This window comes from Thalassophryne amazonica, chromosome 20 (assembly GCF_902500255.1).
Source record: "Thalassophryne amazonica chromosome 20, fThaAma1.1, whole genome shotgun sequence".
NCBI lineage: Eukaryota > Metazoa > Chordata > Actinopteri > Batrachoidiformes > Batrachoididae > Thalassophryne > Thalassophryne amazonica.
In genome coordinates, this window is record NC_047122.1 from 10,898,726 (window position 1) to 10,919,445 (window position 20,720).

Consider the following 20,720-nt stretch of genomic DNA (forward strand, 5'->3'; position numbering starts at 1 on the left):
CCAGGACCTTCACATCCAGCATGTTCACCTCCAAGATCGTCTGAGACCAGCCACTCGGACAGCTGCTGAAACAATTGGTTTGCATAACCAAAGAATTTCTGCACAAACTGTCAGAAACCGTCTCAGGGAAGCTCATCTGCATGCTCGTCATCCTCATCGGGGTCTCGACCTGACTCCAGTTCGTCGTCGTAACCGACTTGAGTGGGCAAATGCTCACATTCGCTGGCGTTTGGCACGTTGGAGAGGTGTTCTCTTCAACTCTATGCGAAGGAGATGTGTTGCAGTGCATGAGGCAAATGGTGGTCACACCAGATACTGACTGGTATCCCCCCTCAATAAAACAAAACTGCACCTTTCAGAGTGGCCTTTTATTGTGGGCAGTCTAAGGCACACCTGTGCACTAATCATGGTGTCTAATCAGCATCTTGATATGGCACACCTGTGAGGTGGGATGGATTATCTCAGCAAAGGAGAAGTGCTCACTATCACAGATTTAGACTGGTTTGTGAACAATATTTGAGGGAAATGGTGATATTGTGTATGTGGAAAAAGTTTTAGATCTTTGAGTTCATCTCATACAAAATGGGAGCAAAACCAAAAGTGTTGCGTTTATATTTTTGTTGAGTGTAGATCCAAAGGATCCAAAAGACCTAGGATAGAATTTCGCCAAACATTATATGTGACAACAAAATATTTTATTATCACAATCAACATTTTTGTTTAAAAAATTATCACTCAACACAACTTAAAACAAAATCTCCAAAGGTAGAGGGCTGACAAACCACAATACAAGGGTGCGCTGCTCCGTGTTGTGTGACACAGCGCAGCACTGCCCTTACAGACAGAGAGTAGACTTTGATGAATCTGCGTGTGCAGCAGTGAGTGCGTGTGGGAGAGAAAAAAAAGCTTGAGTATCGATCTTTTTACACTAGGATCGTTCAATATCAATACCAGCATTGGTATTGATATTATCAATATTAGGATCGATCCGCCCGCCTCTACTCCTGACCTGTGTTTGATTGGGAAAAGGACTAATGCGCTCTACTTGTGTGGAAAAGAAGAAACTGTAAAGCATGTCTTGATGGAGTGTGTCACTTATAAAGTGGAGAGAGGGCGCCTCTATAAAGAATCACTGAGTTAGGCATTGAAAAAATATCTCTGAAGACTTCTTGGCCCAGATGGCCACAGAGATGAAGTTGTGGCCACTGTTGTATCATTCATTTACTGCACAAATCTCCATCTAAAGATTTGAGTAAATCAGCGTAGTACTGTCAGCAACCTGTGAAAGGCAGCAATACGCCTGGAGGCGTCTAGTCTGCCCGAAACATAAAAGACGAAGAAGAAGAAGAAGCAGAAGAAGAAGAAGAAGAAGATTCTCCCCCACCTCAAATACGTCCCTATAGCAACTACATCCAGTCGTGTTACGTCACTGCTGTTTTCAATTGTCCACATGACACGCTACTAAACCGAGAGCTGTATTCTTCTTTGTACTGAGTACGAACCTTTGAGTAAGTGTAACCTTCTTCTATTTCCGTTGTCGGTTACGCACAGGTTCTTCAGAACTGTTTCGTACCTCGCCAACAATATTTTACTGCACCTCTTTAGCTGCTAGCTTATTAGCTTAGCCCAGCTGGGCTTTATGCGGAGTGTTAGCTAATGAAGCCGGTAGCGTTTCACTCGCTGTTTCTGTGTTCTTATAGGAAGAATTTCTGGTGCGTTCTCTCCTTTTAATTTAAGGTGTCACATAAAGAAATAACCTGCATAATAGCTACTCAGATTGACTTAGTTTGGCCTGTACGGTGGCCTAGAGGGGGAGCGACTCACAACAACGGCATTAAACGTGACACATACCTTTTATTTAGCGGAATCAACGCTGACATTTTTTCAATGAAACATGTTGTGGCTTTAAAAAAAAATGAAGTCTGCACAGCTTTATGATTACCCATCAAGTCGCTGCTCTTTATAATTTGGTCAGCATCACATCTAGATTTGTGGATTAAAGAGTTCAACTTGGAAGCCAGCTATTTTCAAAATAATCTGGATATATTCGTTTTACATTACAAAACTACCAGTTAATATCCTATTTTTACATAGTCAGTTATTGTTTTCCTTTTGGCAGTACCTGACTTTACATTTGCTCATACAATAATCGTCATTCTTTTTTTCTGGCTGTATTACTCATATTTTCACACCCAATGGAAAAATATATCCAGTAGAATATATGCTAACCATATCCTAACCTGAATTTAAACTACACCAGCAATGCCACCAGTCCAGTGGCAGTCAGCGTCAAACTGAAGTTCCGTGATCACAACTCCCAGCTGGCAATATTTCCGGTGCCGCAGATTGAATGGTCGTCGCCCCTCACACTCACACTCACACACACACACACACACACACACACACCGGACACCCCGCCTTCACTGCGCATGTGTCATTTCAGAGCATGAGCAGCGATTAACAGATTGTTACATCATTTCTGCTTAAAACTGACTTTAGAATTATTTAAGAGGTTTTACTTTGTGGTTAAAAATTACATGAATCCCTTTGAATGGTTTGGGTGTCGAGACTCAGACTCAGATGCGCTGGTGTCGCGCTCTGACCTGTCCTCCATCTTTTATTATGAAATAGGTTAATGCTGAATTTATGTGGAAATGATTGTTGTACAAAAGCTTCAGAGATCTGTCGTTGAGATAGATGGTTACTGCAGTGCAGTTTTAAGCAGAAAAGAGGCAATAATTGGTGAATTGCTGCTGGCTCTCCGAAATGAAGCATGCGCTGTGAAGGCAGGGGGACTGATCTATGGTGGGTGGCATTCAGTCTGCAACACTGGCACTAGAAAAATACACTGTTCTGGTGCTGGAATGATAATTACTCAACTTTGTTTAAAATCTGTGTAAAAAAAAAAAAAAAACTAGATGGTTGAACTCTTGTGGAACTATTTAGAATCTCAAATTTACAATAACCTGATTAGCACACCCACACATACCCCCCCCCCCCCCATATATTGATGTTAATTTAATTTAATCTCCTGATGGACTTTTTTGTTGTTCCCCGCCATACTGACGAGGGAAATTGTCCGCAGGGATACAGAACTTTGCTTATACTGTCCAGGGTTCTCCTCAGAAATTTTTAGTGTAGCGGTGCTGTTGGCAATTATCACCTGAGGCAGCACGTTTTCGTCATGTTTCCAAAATATTGGACAATCAGGTACTTCAGCTCACAATAGCACCCAAATCATGAGCTCACAACATTTATTGAAACTAAAACAGTTCCATGTATATTTCTATCATAGATTTGATTAAAGAAAGCTTAGGCAGTAACATCACACATATTACTTTAAATGCATTTAATAAAATACAGTGCATATTGAATTGACTCTGTGTCAGCCATCAGTAGTATTGGAACAGGTTCATCCAGGAGTCGGCAATACCTTATTGAGGCCATTCCTTTGTCAATTAGGGATATCCACTTGTATTGTAATAAATATTCCAGGGAAAGGCAAGAGTTTCTCTTAGAATTTAGAAAAACAGGCCTGGAAGAAGTTTCTGTAGGAAGTATTTTAGACATAAAATCAAGTTGGAGGGGGAAGTGTTGGCTTTTTAAATACTTGGAAGACACTGAACTGATCAAGAGGATTTAGTACTGCTATAACGGACTGATGCAGAAGGTAGCAGCAACACAATAAGGATGCCGGCTGCTGTAAAATACCATATAGAAGAAGACAGGGTGCGCTTGATTTATTTTACTGGGGCACATTTTGAGGTCGGTGCGCATTTCTGCATTTACAAAATGCCTCAAGAAACCAACAAAAAATAAATAAGAGTACTTAATTTACTCATATTTGTTGTCCATCTGGGTAAATCGTCAGGCTTGGACCCATTGATTGTGCAGCTAATCTCGTTTGCTCACCGGAGCATGCTCAAGACAAAAACAAACATGGCTGAAGTAGGATGACACAGAGATGTGAAGAAATTAAAATTTGCTGCCGGAAAAAATAAAATAAACAGAATTTTGTGAATATTTGTAGGGGCCCGAGTAGGCCCTCATTTTATAAATCGTAGTGGCTCGAGAGTGGGCTAAATTGGCGCTGGACCAGCGGGCAAATGGCAGTGTTGAACCCTGTTGAATAATAAAAAAAAAAAACATCTTGAGATGATGCCAGAGAACAGTGCTGCGATGAGACTATGATGGCGCAATGCCATTGTCTGGGGAGAACTCTGCGAACTTTTTCATTGTCACTTTCAAAAAGTGTTCTGTCCTCACTGGACTATTTCAAGAAATATGTGTCTACACAAAGCCCCTGAGAACAGCTGAAAACACTGTAGTACATATGCTAAACCTGTTGTCATGTACTGAGATTACCCCGCATCACATTTGTATATTCACTATCTGCGCATGTGCGAAAAATGAGAAGTTTGTTCCATACCAAGTTTACCCTTTCTGTGTGCAGACCAAAATCAGGGTTAATGTAAGTAAATTATCTCTTCATGATATTCCTTCCCTGGACTCATTCAGCAACACTTTGCCTGAACAGGCTTTAAATCAAATGAGCAGGTATGTACTAGTGCATATTATGCATGTATTAGGACACTAATGTTTATCAACATTTTATTGATTTATCTCAGCATATCTAAAACAGTCATATACAGTGTATTAATTCTCTTGTTTAATCCCCACTTATTTTTCTCGACCAAACCACAAAGTCTCTTTTCCTTTAAAACTAGGGCTGGGCGATATGGCCTAAAAATAAAATCTCTATAAAATCTCTGTAAAAATTGATTTTCAATTTTGTCTGATTTTTTTTTTTTTTTTTTAAAGAAAGCAATAAGTGCAAATGACAGATAACTCAAAACAAGTTTTACTTTTATTTGATCAAAAACTAACAAAAGTCACCCCTATTTCCCTCCTTGAATTAAAGTGCCGGCTCTTCTTTTGTTTTAAAAGAAAATACACTTTGTAGTTTGAAAGGAGACAGACTTGTTTACATTCACATTGAGAGCTGCACCATTTTCAAAAACGTTAACAAGGAATTCTCTTAGTACTGAATATGAAGAAAAATACACAACAATGACATTTTTTATTCTCTATCTGCAAACAATGCCACAACTTACAGGGATGCATGGCGTGAACATTAGGCATGCGGAGACTAATCGATATGAATTGGTATCTAGGTAGAAACGTGCATGATGCGAGTGCATAGATTCAGTTGACGGGTTGAATCGTGTTGCATCACTCACTGCCTGCTTGCATTGATTATTATTATTTTTTTTTCTGAGGCACATTGAATGCACCACAGGTGGTTTGGGACACCAGAGGAGCCGTTTTTTTTTAGGGTGTTTATTGAGAAAATGGTTATTTCTGTAACATTGATTGCAGACTGCAACAGGTCTGCTTGAAGCTTAAAACAATGAAGCAGCACTTCGACCCACTGTTCACTGGTTTTCAGAAGTTGCAAGTCCACTGCCGTGAGCACCAGCCGGTGTGTAAACTGAAGTTGTCCATCAGGTAAAGGAAATAATAATAATAATATCCTCTGTTTTGTGGGACTACGTGCTCAACTCCAAAGAGCTGTGCAGATTTTGGTAAGAATTAATAACTTCAGAGTGAATCGCTGTTTTAAATCAAATGACACCTCTATCCAAATGTTATATTACAATCAATACATTACAACAGACCAAAACCGTTTTATTTTTCCCCCAAAATGAGATGCCCAGCATTTTTATTAATTACATCCTGACGTGCAGCCGGCCGCAAGAGCTCAGTTCAGAGGCTATGGAGTTACATTTATGTCATTAATATCTGAAAGGAAATGCTTTTGTACAGTTTTTATTGATTTTTATTTTTATTTTTTTGATATCCAGAGATCAAGGATCCAGTGACCAATTTCATATTTATTCACTTTAAGACTCAATAAAATGTTGTTGACATAGAAAACCTGTAAAGCCTACTTGTAGTACACAGAAAATTCACAAGCGGTATTAATAAGGGAATCGATAACAAAACGGATCGAAAAGCAGAATCGATAATGGCATCGATATCGATAAAATCTTATCAATACCCATCATTAATCGTATTTGCACCAAATTGCATCGTATCGCATTGTGAGGAACTGAATCGCCATGAAATAATATCGAATCGGGAACAGGGGTGAATCGTATTGCATCGTATTGTCATGTATTGCTATATGTATCGTATTGCTGGTAGTGTATCGAGGTGTGTATCGAATCATTGTCAGTAATGACATTCACATGCCTCATGAACATGCATTGCATCTTACTCTTTGCAAAATTCAAAAATTTTATGAAGTCTCTTTCTAACAGATATAAATTGCACTTTGGATAGAATTAATTTTCCAACAACTAAATAGCCTTTTCTGTGAGGCAGATCTCCTGTCTTGAATAAAATACTGTAAAAAAACAAAACTGTCGCATAGCACATTGTATGCAAATAAATAAAGTGCAAACTTAAAACTTTTATTAAACTTTGTTTTAAAAGATAAACAGTGCCACTTGTATCCCTGCATATATGAAAAAAATCATTTTGGTTGAGGTGCAGGACATGAGGTTTGTGCTTGTCTATAATTATACATTTTTGGCAAGGAAAACCAGCCTGTCCACTGCCTCTGGCTTGAGGCATGCCCTGCTGCATGTAACAACTCCTCCTTCCACACTGAAAACCCTCTCAGATGGGGCACTTGTTGCAGGGATAGAGAGGTCTTGGCCAGGTTACTGAGCCTTGAGAAGTTGGATTCATGACTCTTCCACCACTGGAGTGGATCAGTGTCGGGGTCTGTCTCTGGTGATAGGAGATAGGCTGCTAGTTCAGTCTCTATTTTAACTGTGTCTGACTGGTCAGAGGTTGGCGCATGATTCCTCTTGAAGAAGGTTGCTAAAATTATTTTCCTCTTGGGGTTTGGCTGAGGCCTTGCCTCTTCTTGGTCCACCTGCACAACTGGACCAGGCTGTGGTGAACTTATGTCATTGGGGAAAGACAGTAGTTCATTGATAGCTCTTCTTTTGACTTGTTCCACCTTGTCTGGGTCAATGTAGGTTGTCCGGAACCTTGGGTCCATCAGACAGGCCATGTCCAACAGTTCATCCTTTACAGGGTCACTGTACTTTTCATCAAGGTATCCCAGTATGTTCCTTTTTATTGTTTAGTAAGCTCTGTGTCATCTTCCTCAAGCTGCAAAAGACTGGTTTCAAACAAATGGAAATTTGTTATTAATATAGGAGATACATTTATTTCCCCTGACAGCGCATCAGTAAAGTCTTGCAGTGGTTTGACTGCCTTATTTACCGTCTCCAAAACCTCAATGTCTTGCCAATAGGGCACAAGATGGTGGCTTTTCATACCCCAGGACACAGGCTATAGCCTTCTCCTGTTCCAGGATTCACTCAATCATTTTGTGGCGGGAGCCCCACCTGGTTGTGGACTCCGTTGTTAGCTGATGGGATAGGCGAAGCTCTGACTGTGCTTTACCCAACTCTCTTCTTTTTTTTTTTTTTTCCAGCTATAGGAAAAAGCAGCGACAACTTTCTAGCAAACTCCAATGGCACGATCCTTGTGGGGATCCTTAATGCCATTCTGTGTCTAATGAGAGGAATAAAACACAAAGACATCACTATTGGGACATGAATAACATTGAAACATATACTGGTCTACATTTCAAAAATGTTTTTTCTTTTCTTTTGTAATTCTGAACTTTATCAACCCAAAGATCAAACAGACACACACTTAAGCATACACACAAACGGTGTGTTTGTGTTTATTGTATACATATGTGCATTTTGTGGAGAAATATGAATGCATTTAATAAAATCATCCATTCATAGTAACTGTGGCTTATTGGTTCAAAAACATATCAAATGGATATGCCACCTTCATTATTCTTGTTAGGATAATACAAAATAGCAATGAATTTGTCTTGGTTTTGTGTATTTTTAATTCTTTTCATAACCCATGTACAGCACTTTTAATTCAAAGTGCTTTAAACACAAATTATTAAGAGTGTATTTATAAAATGGAGGATGAGAATAAAGGATGGGCGGAGCGACTGAAGAATATGGCCTGTATCGCAAATCTAAGCTGGTTAACTTAGTGTTCTGTCATTCATAATTGTTGGTTATGTAACCGGAAACCAGCTAAGTTATAAGAAAGCTTCCTATAGGTCAGTTAGTTATATTTCATGAATCACTATGAGACCGTGAAGTTTTCGTTAGGCCCCATTTAAAAAAAAAAAAAAAAAAAAAAAAAAAAAAGTTTATCATCCTTGACATCAGGAAAAAGTGGTGATGGCGGGTGGATTTTTTTTATTAGAAATAGGTACGTATATTGTCATTTCAAACCTGAAAAACGACATACGGCACCTGTATACCAAGTGAGGAACTGAAAATAATGGCTATTTTTAAAATCAGTCTTTTTCCATGTTGAATATGGTCAGTATGCTGCACACTAGTAGCATGATAAACATGCATCCTGTGTGAGTGACACAGTGCAACTGTGGTTGTCAGTGACAACAAATGGCAAGTTCTGGGCTTGGCTCTGTAAACTTCGAGTGTCTTTGGCCAAAGGGTACTCGCCACCTAGCGGATGTGCCGGTTCTTGCATCAGATGTACTGCTGTAAATGAAATTTACCAAAAATAAAACAACAACAAAAAAATTGATAAGGACTGATTTTAGCATGCGGGTGGGGATGATAAACCATTTAGTCTGTTCAGATGGACTACCAGAAATGATTAATTTATATGACTTATTGTTATGCCGTGTTCACACTGGGCGCGACGTGAGTGACTGCAGCGACAGGTTGCCATGTAATCCCTATGGAAGGACTCATTGTGGCGCCAAGCCACGCAACACATAGCGAATGAAGCGACACGAATGAAGCGATTTTAAGAGATTGGCGCGTTTGTGGTGCAATGTTGCGTCACGTTGCCCTCCTTCCCAAGTTGAAAAATCTGAACTTTTTCATCTTGCCGCGCTGTGATGACCAATCAGGGACTGAATATGTAGTGGAGTTTGACTGAGTTGGATGTGAACATGTCCTGTCTCTGGTAGCCAGCCTGTAAGCAGGACTTATGTCCCTTTTCTCCTTTATTTAACAATTATGACAGAGTTTTTGGGGGAAGAGCGAGCAGCAGCCCCACAGCAGGCAGCGGAGAGTTTCTTTTTTCCTTCTTTCACATGCGCGTGCGAGCGAATCGTCTGTAAAGATTATTTTATTTATTAACTACACAGATGTATAATAAAACAAATGGTGACTGGTTCATCAACACAATTATGACAGATAATTAATTATGATCCTCAGGAAAGTATGCTGTTTGGAGGCAGATAATCCACAGAGGCCAGCCGTTGTTGATAAAGTGCACCATCAGACACGTATTGCTGCATAGTTCCCCTGGAACACAAGTCTGTCATTGCAGAATAAAATGACAGCCTCTCGAACTTTGCTAATTTTCTCACGAGGACTGTTGTACAGATGGAGCAAAACAACTTCAGCAGAATACTTGTGGCTAGGTAGCACATCCCTGGGGTTAATAGTTTTCACAAATGGACAAACCCAGTCTTTTCCACTGTATATATCGGTACCACATATGGTAGCGATGTGCAAAGCGACTGCTTCAGTGATCGATCTCCATTGTGCTCCTTTCTTATCATACGCGGTGCCTTGAGTTAAAGATTCCACCATAGTAATCTGCTTTTTAGCTTGTTTGTTGTCGCGGTCTTGCTGTTCCCCTCGTAAAGCGGGGCATTTCTCCCACTAAGCTGGATGCCTCTGTTTTAGATACTGGAATAAGTTTGTTGTGTTGATGACTTTTGTTGCAATGGGCTTCAGACAAACTGCAGCGTGCAGTCTAGGGATAGAACCGAGCCGATCCCATCAACGTAATTCACATATCAGAAAATTCCCATCCAACCGGTGACATTTTCCGATACCGGAAAAGAGCCACTACGAATCCTCTCAACTGCTGTTTGCGCTCTACTTGTTTACTGCAGAGTGGAAGGAGGAGAGGGGGAGGTTTTTGAAGCCGGGCTGTTTGAGAGAGCTCTCTCACGCAGTGTTCTAGCTGTGGGTAGCTGCAAATTTCTACCCGGCTCTCTGGTTCGAATTGTCTGTTTGTCGAGCAGGGATTTTCCGAAAAATGAACTAAGTTGTTGCTGAAAATGTGTGCTAAAAAGTTAGCCGAGGCTGAGCAGTGAATATGTCCTTCGGAAGAAGGACATGTTAGCCGAGGCTGAGCAGTGAATATGTCCTTTCGGAAGAAGGACATATTCACTGCTCAGAACCGTGGAACACTGTATCAGCAGCGACGACACAGTGTTTCCAGTTTCTGGGTTTTGGCATACACCACATTTCAGTGGGAAATCCACGTAAGTTTTAGCACATGTTCACCAAACCTGGGAGGAATCCGGAACACCTGGAGGGAAGCCACATGAACATGCAAACCCACACAGAAAGGACCAGCCGGGAAGTGATCCCAGTACCTTCTTACAGTCGTGCAAACCATGAAGCCACTGTGTCGTCCCAGTGACAATATGACTTGCAATAAATGAGCAGATATTAAGACAAAAGTTCACTTAAGCACTTATGCCCAGAGGTCATTTGAGGCAACCTTTACGACCAAGCAAGTGGATTACAGAAGATTGAAAATTAATTCAAATTTGTGTTCTTGTTTTTTAGTCATTAATTATGTATGCTGTACAGTCATTCTACTCTGGCAAAAAAAAAAAAAAAAATAGTTCAACAACATTATTAAAAGCCCAAAATTACCATGGTGTTCATGCCCATGATAAGTGTATGTGAATTTCTGGCCAGAGCTGTATGTCCTGGATGCCTCTTAGTCATTAAATTGATGAAAAGTTTCATTAGTGAATTTCTTTTAGGTGTTTAAAAATCATGCTAAAAATTGTTTTGACATTTAGCCATAAATTACAGTTTGTCAGATTTCCATTAAATGTCCAGCTGATATGTTAAAACCAGATACTGGGCGCTGAGGCATTTCATTCCCTCAGTCAAACTGTTAGTTCCACTCAAATAGTTGTACCTCTCAATATTTGAATTTCATAGCAGTAAATTCACCACTTATTTTTATGGCTGTAATTTCTCAATCAATCAATCAATCAACATTTATTTATAAAGCGCTTTACAGCACCGACTGGTGTCCAAAGTGCTTAACATTAAAAACATCAATTCACATAAATAAAACACATATAGAATAAAATTTTAAAACAACACATAAAAAAGAACATAAAAATAACCGAACATGTCACCTCCCCACTAAGTGTTAAAAGCCAGTTTAAATAAATAAGTCTTTAACTTAGATTTAAAAAGTGCTAGGTCAGGAATAGTACGTAACTCAAGAGGTAGCTCATTCCACAGTCTGGGGCCAGCTACCGTGAAAGCATGATCACCCCAGCTTTTATATCTTGACCTTGGAACATCTAAGTAAAGCTGGCCAGATGCCCTTAATGTCCTACTCTAGGTGCGCAAAGTTAAAATTTCAGACAAGCAGGGAGGTGCAAGGCCATAAATAGCTTTAAAAACAAACATTAAAATTTTAAAATCAATTCTAAAATGAACTGGAAGCCAGTGGAGTGAGTACAGGACGGGCGTAATATGCTCATGTCTAAAAGTCAATCAATCAATCAATTTTTTTTATATAGCGCCAAATCACAACAAACAGTTGCCCCAAGGCGCTTTATATTGTAAGGCAAGGCCATACAATAATTATGTAAATTATGTAAAACCCCAACGGGCAAAACGACCCCCTGTGAGCAAGCACTTGGCTACAGTGGGAAGGAAAAACTCCCTTTTAACAGGAAGAAACCTCCAGCTGAAAGTGTTTGTTAAAAGACAAGCAGCAGCATTCTGCACCAATTGGAGACGTGCAAGAGATGACTGATTAATGCCCGAATAAATTGCATTAGAATAATCAAGTCTGGAGCTGATGAAAGCATGAATGGCCGTCTCAAGATCACGTCTACTGAGGAAGTGCTTTATTTTAGCCAAAAGGTGAAGTTGGAAAAAACTATTTGACAACAGAGTTTATCTGTTGATCAAACCTCAAACAGCTGTCAAATATCACTCCCAAATTCTTGACAGCTGGTTTTACATAGTTAGCCAAAACACCAAAATTTGGTGTTACCACATTTGGTATGCCAGAGCGCTCACACACCATGATCTCAGTTTTACCATCATTCAGGAAAAGGAAGTTTTGGGACAGCCACTGCTTTACATCACGAATACAATTAAATAATGATGACAAAGCATCACTCCCATTAGTACTCACAGGCAGATAAATTTGCAGATCATCTGCATAACAATGAAAGGACAGGTTGTGCTGGGTTATAATTGACCCCAATGGCAGAATGTACAAAGAAAATAGAATCGGCCCAAGGACAGAACCCTGCGGCACTCCACAAGACAGATGAGCAGTTGATGAGGAGAGGTCCCCAATCATGACGGAAAAGCTCCTTTCAGCCAAATATGATCTAAACCACTTAAGTGCAGTACATTGAATGCCAATAAAATGTTCTAACTGGGAGACAAGTACTGTGTGATCCACAGTATCAAAGGCTGCTGTGAGGTCCAACAGAACCAGCACAGTGGGATTCCCTGCATCCACCGACAGAGTAATATCATTATGAACTTTTAAAAGTGCTGACTCAGTGCTGTGTCGTGATCTAAACCCAGATTGGAATTTTTCAAGGATGATATTGTCTTCTAAAAATGATTGTAACTGTAAAAAGACAACCTTTTCTAAAACCTTAGACAGAAATGGCAGATGAGACACAGGTCTAAAATTAGATAAAACTGACAAGTCCAGGTGAGGTTTCTTAAGAAGAGGTCGAACCACAGCATGTTTAAAAGCAGCTGGAACAGACCCTGATCTAAGACAAGCATTGATAAAAGTTAGGAGACCCACCCCAACAGTTAAAACCTCCTTCAGCACCTTAGCTGGAAGAACATCTGAAGGACAACTTGTAGATTTTATGTGTTTTACAACATCAGCAAGAGATGCAAAAGAAATGGGCTCAAACTGCTGGAGCACAGCAGAATGTGCACGAGGAGCAGACAACTCAACATTACAGTTCTGATCAGCGTTCTGTCTGACTGATGAAACCTTGTCAATAAAAATCTGAAGAAACTCCTCACAGGTTGTGGTTGTAGCATCCATCAAAACAGAGGTGTGTGGATTTAAAACTGAGTTTATAGTCTGAAATAACACACTGGGACGATGACAACTGCTCGAAATAATGAGACAGATATTGTGCTTTTGCCTCCTTCACAGCCTTCTGATAGTCAGACTTCTGTCTTTTTGTTTTTGTTTTAGTGGACCGTGGGTTGAAGCGCCGGCAGGTGAAGCCACTTGCTGCTTCTCTCTTAGATGCCTTGGATTACGACAGCTCAGACGACAGTGACTTTGAAGTGGGAGATGCCTCAGGTAACCACAGGTTTTTAACATACCGTACATACAATAGTCAGTTTTTTTTTAAACAGCTATTTTGTTAGGTCCTGTGACTTACACTCCAGTGCAACAGAAAAATGACACATATTGATATTCATAATAATAATAATAATAATGACAGTAATGATGACTGTATGTTGGACTTTTCAATGAATCAGAGCACTCAAAATAATAAACTGTAATAATAAAAAATGTTGTTGTCCATTCGGCTGCTCCTGTTCTGTTTGGGGTTGCCACAGATCTGCATTGGTTTTTTGCACAAGTTTTACGCTGGATGGCATTCCTGATGCAATTCCAGTGTAACCTGGAGAAACACTCACAGCCACTGGTCTTCCAAAGAGGTCTCCCATCCAAGTATTAACCAGGTCTCGCACTGCTTAGCTCCTGAGATCTTATGGGATCAGGCTGACACACTGTAATAATAAAAAATAAATTACAATAATAAAAAGTACAGTACAACAATGCAGAAAAATAGGAGCTGATAATACAGAAAAAAGGTTTGACTTACTATACTCCAGAAAATACTGTATTATGTAAAAATGGTGAAAGGTGATCAGTGTGGCCCATGTGCTTCTTTTAAACATGCTCATCGGTTGCACGTGTTAGGAATGCAGCCAAATGACAGGAGTTTGTTTTGTATCCCAGTTAGATAAGATAAGATAAGAAAAGCCTTTATTCATCCCTCAATGGGGAAATTTCAGTGTCACATCGCAGCATAGAACAGTAGAAATAGAAGGGCATGCAATAAAACAACAAGCATCTCTCAAAAACAAGAACCAAAAAAAGCAATGAGTGCCGGGTAAAGCTGAGGCTACCATTGTTCAGTTCAAAAAAGATAAAGAAGAAACTTGTATTGCTTTTTAGCTTAAATTTTTCCAGTGTGGCTGCTTCATGTTTATAATATTAGCAGTTTGATTTAACAGATTTTGACTTCTTCTGATTTGTTTCCTGCGCAGTAGTTTATGTATGATACATAGAAACACATTTATATATTATGTTCATATTCATATTTTTCCTTCTGTGTTCAGTGTAGCATGTTTTTTTTTTTACTTTAATTTTGCACATTTTCTCTATAGAATGCAATACAAGTGAGCTACAGTAAATGCTTTCATCAGATAATTTACTTGATAATTTACTTACTGCAATTCCAATGAAGTTGGGACGTTGTGAAAAATGTAAATAAAAACAGAATACAATGATTTACAAATCCTCTTCAACCTATATTTAATTGAATACACCACAAAGACAAGATATTTAATGTTCAAACTGATAAACTTTGTTGTTTTTGTGCAAATATTTGCTCATTTTGAAATGGATGCCTGCAGCACCTTTCAGTGGAATTGGGGTTGTAATTAATTTGTGTAGAATCAAGACTTTCTTATCTTCCAGAGTGTCATAGCTGCTCCTCTTATGGTTCTTTTATGGCAGGATCAGATGGAACAGGCAATGGCAGTGATGAAGAAGGGTCCAAAGCAAGTGTTGCAGCCTCAGAAAGTGATTCTGAAAATGCCGCTTCTGCAGACGATGGTATAGATGAGGAAGAGGCACACCTGGCTGTTGAGGACAACTTCACCGAAGATGAAGAGAAAATGAAACGGCAGCCTTCGTCAGACAGCTCCACCAAAGACACTTCCACTGTGACCCCACCTAAGGGTCGGCGCAAACCCAAGAAGCAGTCGTCAGACCCTGAACCTGCTGCACCTGCGAGCAGTGGAACTACCTCAGTATCAGAGTCCAGTAACATGAACACAGAAGATTCTCAGGCTGAGCCCAAGAAATGGAATTTCCGCAGGAACCGTCCCCTGCTGGACTTCACAACAATGGAGGAGCTGAACGAGATGGACGACTACGACAGTGAGGATGATAACGACTGGAGACCCACTGCTGGGAAGAGGAAAAGCAAGGCAACTGCTCAGAAAGGAGGGACTGAGGAAGAGGATGGTGGTAGTGCCAGCGATGACGACGACAATGATGATGAGGAAGATGATGATGAGGAAGATAAGGAAGATGATGGTGATGACAACAACAGCAGCAGTGATAGTGACAAAGAGGTGAAGAAGCCCAAGAAGAAGACAAAGAGCAGTGGTGCTTTTGATGAGGAGCTGACGAATGACAGCATGTCCCAGGAAAAGGGCAACGAGGTTAGTGCTACTCTTGTCTTGAACTTATTAGATGGACCATCATTCATTGCAACCCCTTAAAGTTTGTAATTATAGCCATTCATACACAATGATCTGAGTCTTCCGGAAATTCCCAGAAGTCCAGTTTTTTCCGTCTGTAGAAAAATTTTCCCCCTTGTTTTTTGGAGCAGTCTAGGTCAGATTTCAGGTACCTATTTCCCAGAACAATTTATTGTTTCTGAAATCAATTGTAAAGATATTTGACGAGATACTGTAGGGTCATTTCATTTGAAATCACCCAACATTGAGGGCTCTCCCAGCTTGATGGTCTCAGAATTACTTAGTTCTTTGATATTTTGTAGTCTGGGGTAGTAGACGATAATAGCAGTTGGTTTTAGCTCAATATCTCTCTCCGTTCAGATTTTATGGGGGGTTTAAAAATCATAAAATCTGAACGGAGAGAGATATTGAGCTAAAACCAACTGCTATTATCTTCTTCTACCACAGACTACAAAATATCAAAGAACTAAGTACTTCTGAGACCATCAAGCTTGGAAGGTCTGGTGATTTCAAATGGAATGACCCTGTGAAGTCAAGCATTTTCACAGCTTCATCCCAAACATCTGAAATTAAAAAATAAATGTAATTCCCAATCCCATTTATTGAGAGCCGCTGATCGTACACGCAGTAGCCAGAGACGTCCTTACAGATTTTACCTTGAGATCCGTGGCATTCTGAAAACAACCATGTTGTGTTGAAACTACTAAGCCAGTCGTGGATGGAAACGTCGTCCTGCAGTGAGGATACACTTTAAAGTGCAACAGCTTCATCAGGAACAAAGTCAAGTGGTTCTGGTTCGAGGAGAAGGACCAAAATTACAACTTTTTAAAATGATCAAAGATACGAAAAGCTGACACCCCCACTAAATCTTTCATCTTATTATAGCGTGTTGTTGACAGCAAAATTCTTCATGAATTTGTTTTCAGTTGATGTGACTCGAGTTATTTCACATAAATCCAAATCTGTCTTTGGGATAAATTTTACTTCAAGCTGTCTACATGCAAACTGAGTGTTTATTTATGTTTTGATTGAGCATGCAAAATATATGAGGCGGAGTGTGAAGTCACTGGAATGAGAATCAGCATCTCCAAATTTGAGAACATGATTCTCTGTCGGAAAATGGTGGATTGTTCCCCCTGGGTCAGGGGAGAGTTATTGCCCCAAGTGGAAGAGTTTAAGTATCTTGGGGTCTTGCTCACGCATTGAGGTAAATGGATTGCATTTCTGTAGCACTTTTCCATCTACTTCAGAGGCTCAAAGTGCTTTGCAATTATGCATCACATTCACCCATTCACACAGACACACTTGCACAACGATGTTAGGGTGCTGCCATGCAAAAGCGCTCATTACACACTGAGAGAAACTAGGGGATTAAAGACCTCGCTCCAGGATCCTTAGCACTTTGTCGGTCTGGCTGGGTTTTGAACCGAGGATCCTCTTGTCTGAAGCCCATCGCTTAACCACTATACCCAAGTGAGAGTAAGATGGAGCATGAGATTAGGTGGAAGACCCAGCCATGACCCATCTGTAATGCTCTTACTGAGGGAAGGAGGTTGTTTGCCAAGATCTTGCAATACATGACCTCATCCATCCTCTCTTCAATACGGTGCAGTCGTCCTGTCCCCTTTGCAGAAGAGCACCCCCAGAGTATGATGTTTCCACCCAGTGCTTCACGGTTGGGATGGTTTTCTTGGGGTTGTTCTCATCCTCTAAACATGGTAAGTGGAGTTGACTCCAAAAAGCTCTATTCTGGTCTCATCTGACCACATGACCTTCTCCCATGCCTCCTCTGGATCATGCAGATGGTCACTGGTGAACTTGGGCCTGGACATGTGCTGGCTTGAGCAGGGGACCTTGCTGCCCTGCAAGATTTTAAACCATGACAGCATCATGTGTTACTAATGTCATCTTTGTGACTCTGGTCCCAGCTCTCTTCAGGTCATTGACCAGGTCCTCCTGTGTAGTTCTGAGCTTTCTCAGAATCATCCTTACCCCACAAAGTGAGATCTTGCATGGAATCCCAGACCGAGGTAGATTGATAGTCATCTTGTGTTTCTTCCACTTTCTAATAAATAATCATAACAGTTGTTGTCTTCTACCAAGCTGCTTGCCTGTAGTCCATCCCAGCCTTGTGCTACAGTTTTGCCCCTGGTGTCCTTAGACAGCTCTTTGGTCTTGGATATGGTGGACAGGTTGGAGTGTGATTGATTGAGTGTGTGAACAGGTGTCTTTTATACAGGTAACAAGTTCAAACAGGTGCAATTAATTCAGGTAAAGAGTGCAGAATAAGAGGGCTTCTTAAAGAAAAATTAACAGGTCTGTGAGAGCCAGAATTCTTGCTGGTTGGTAGGTGTTCAAATACTTACTTGCAGCAGTAACATACAAATAAATTATTAAAAAATCATACATTGTGATTTCCGGATTTTTTTTTTTTAAGATTATGTCTCTCACAGTGGACATGCACCTAAGATGAAAATTTCAGACCACTCCATGAAGTGGGAGAACTTGCAAAATCGCAGGGTTTTCAAATACTTATTTTCCTCATTGTATATCTGTGTTGTTGGTTGGATGATCTTAAAATCATTCAAACATACAGCCATAACACAAGTTGTAGATGTTTGTATCCTATATCATAATTACTTAACTTTGAACATCAAGGTAAAGAGGCATTTCAAGGTCAAACTTACGTTGCCATCATAGAAAAAAATTAAATGTTTTCTCTAGCTTACTGCAACACAGAAGTAGATTGGTATGATGTAAACTGTTGAACAAAATAAATAATGGTTTCATTTATTTCAAAGTGTTGCATTTGTACCATGTTATTCCTCATCAAGACGGATACATACTTTTACACCAATACTGGTGACCCTAGCTATTTTACTTAGAGTTCTGAGTCAAGCATAGTTTCACTTAAACCAGTTCACTATACCAGCCAATAAAAGACATACAGTTACAATTTCACAGCTTTTAAATGGTACTGAATGCATCTCTTATTCTCGACATTGGTGGACAAATGATATCTTACATTAAATTAAAGCACCTGAAATAAGATGTTGATGTATGATTCACCTTAATGTGTCTGAGTGACCTTCACCTTCAAAGTTGTATAATTGCTGCAATATTAGATAAAAGGTTTAATATTTATGGTGTGATTCCTTCTTTGTATTTGTAAAGGCTTACCAGAATCATGTGTATGTGATAATTTGGTAATTGCTCACCTGGAACAGAATTCTTGTTAGTTTGCATTTGTTTACTTTTCAAGAAGGGATAATGTTTAAATCAGGCCATATATGGTATAATTCTAAAGCTTATAAAATATATCTCTGATTATTTAACAAAAGACAGGTATTTGGACATCCACCTGACTGAGAGGGGTAGTTCAATATGGAAAATGGTTAAAAATATGGAAAAAAGAGACAGTGACCTTGACATTTCTCAATGACCTTGACCTTGGATCACACCAGCTAATCCGTAAATGAACTTCCCAAACCTAAAACCATACAAAATTATACCTCATTTGCTGAGATATGTCAAATATTGACTATTTTTCAATTTCCCTACTCATCCAGAATTTGACCCTTGGAGGGCAACATATGAATTTTGAAAATATACAGAAAAAATATACAGAAAAGTTCCGACAGACGGACAATCTTTGATATCTAAATGATGGTTAATGATGCCCCACAGCCTGTTTTTCGAACCACACGCTTCTAGATGGGCAGTGTTGCCTCAGATTTGGGCATTTTTCTATATATTTTAATGTAACGAGATTTCAGGCTGTTTTGACATCAAATTTTGAATTGACCAAAACTCAAGTAAAATTTTACCTCATGGAAAAACCAACTTGACCATGCCTAATCAATCTATTTGAAGGGTAATTGGTGAAAATTTGATCAAAATCTGATTCGGGTCATGTGGACGTCCATGCCTGATTTTTACATAAACAGCTCATTAATTGCATGTATATTAAAAAAAAAAGAAAAAAAAGAAACCCTCAGATCTGTGTGTATTTGGGATATTTAATAATCTGGTAAAAATGGATCTGTTATTTCTTTTATACAACCCCTGGCAAAAATTATGGAATCACCGGCCTCAGAGGATGTTCATTCAGTTGTTTAATTTTGTAGAAAAAAAAGCAGATCACAGACATGACACAAAACTAAAGTCATTTCAAATGGCAACTTTCTGGCTTTAAGAATCACTATAAGAAATCAAGAAAAAAGATTGTGGCAGTCAGTAACGGTTACTTTTTTAGACCAAGCAGAGGAAAAAAATATGGAATCACTCAATTCTGAGGAAAAAATTATGGAATCACCCTGTAAATTTTCATCCCCCAAATTAACACCTGCATCAAATCAGATCTGCTCATTGACATTGACCCTATGCCATGACATTGACCCTATGTGTCTTTTTGCAAGGAATGTTTTTGCAGTTTTTGCTCTATGGCAAGATGCATTATCATCTTGAAAAATGATTTCATCATCCCCAAACATCCTTTCAATTGTCCAAAATATCAACATAAACTTGTGCATTTATTGATGATGTAATGACAGCCATCTCCCCAGTGCCTTTACCTGACATGCAGTCCCATATCATCAATGACTGTGGAAATTTACATGTTCTCTTCAGGCAGTCATCTTTATAAATCTCTTTGGAAAGGCACCAAACAAAAGTTCCAGCATCATCACCTTGCCCAATGCAGATTCAAGATTCATCACTGAATATGACTTTCATCCAGTCATCCACAGTCCACGATTGCTTTTCTTTAGCCCATTGTAACCTTGTTTTTGTCTGTTTAGGTGTTAATGATGCCTTTTGTTTAGCTTTTCTGTATGTAAATCCCATTTCCTTTAGGCGTTTCTTACAGTTCGGTCACAGACGTTGACTCCAGTTTCCTCCCATTCGTTCCTCATTTGTTTTGTTGTACATTTTTCGATTTTTGAGACATATTGTTTTAAGTTTTCTGTCTTGACGCTTTGATGTCTTCCTTGGTCTACCAGTATGTTTGCCTTTAACAACCTTCCCATGTTGTTTGTATTTGGTCCAGAGTTTAGACACAGCTGACTG

General features: G+C 39.5%; 1 protein-coding gene across 3 annotated transcripts in view; it reads left to right on the forward strand.

Moving 5' to 3' along the window:
* Positions 1–1,384: 1,384 nt before the first annotated feature.
* The window catches only part of phf14 (PHD finger protein 14), a 340,053-nt gene continuing 320,717 nt past the window's right edge, over positions 1,385–20,720 (forward strand). For 2 of the 3 annotated variants that reach the window (XM_034160316.1, XM_034160317.1), the window contains exons 1-3: positions 1,385–1,508; positions 13,339–13,449; positions 14,902–15,614. In XM_034160316.1, coding sequence (XP_034016207.1) covers position 1,508; positions 13,339–13,449; positions 14,902–15,614 — 825 coding nt within the window. In that variant the 5' untranslated portion in view covers positions 1,385–1,507. Of the gene's footprint in view, positions 1,509–13,338; positions 13,450–14,862; positions 15,615–20,720 lie in introns of all 3 variants that reach the window. The other variant, XM_034160315.1, reaches the window with a different exon arrangement.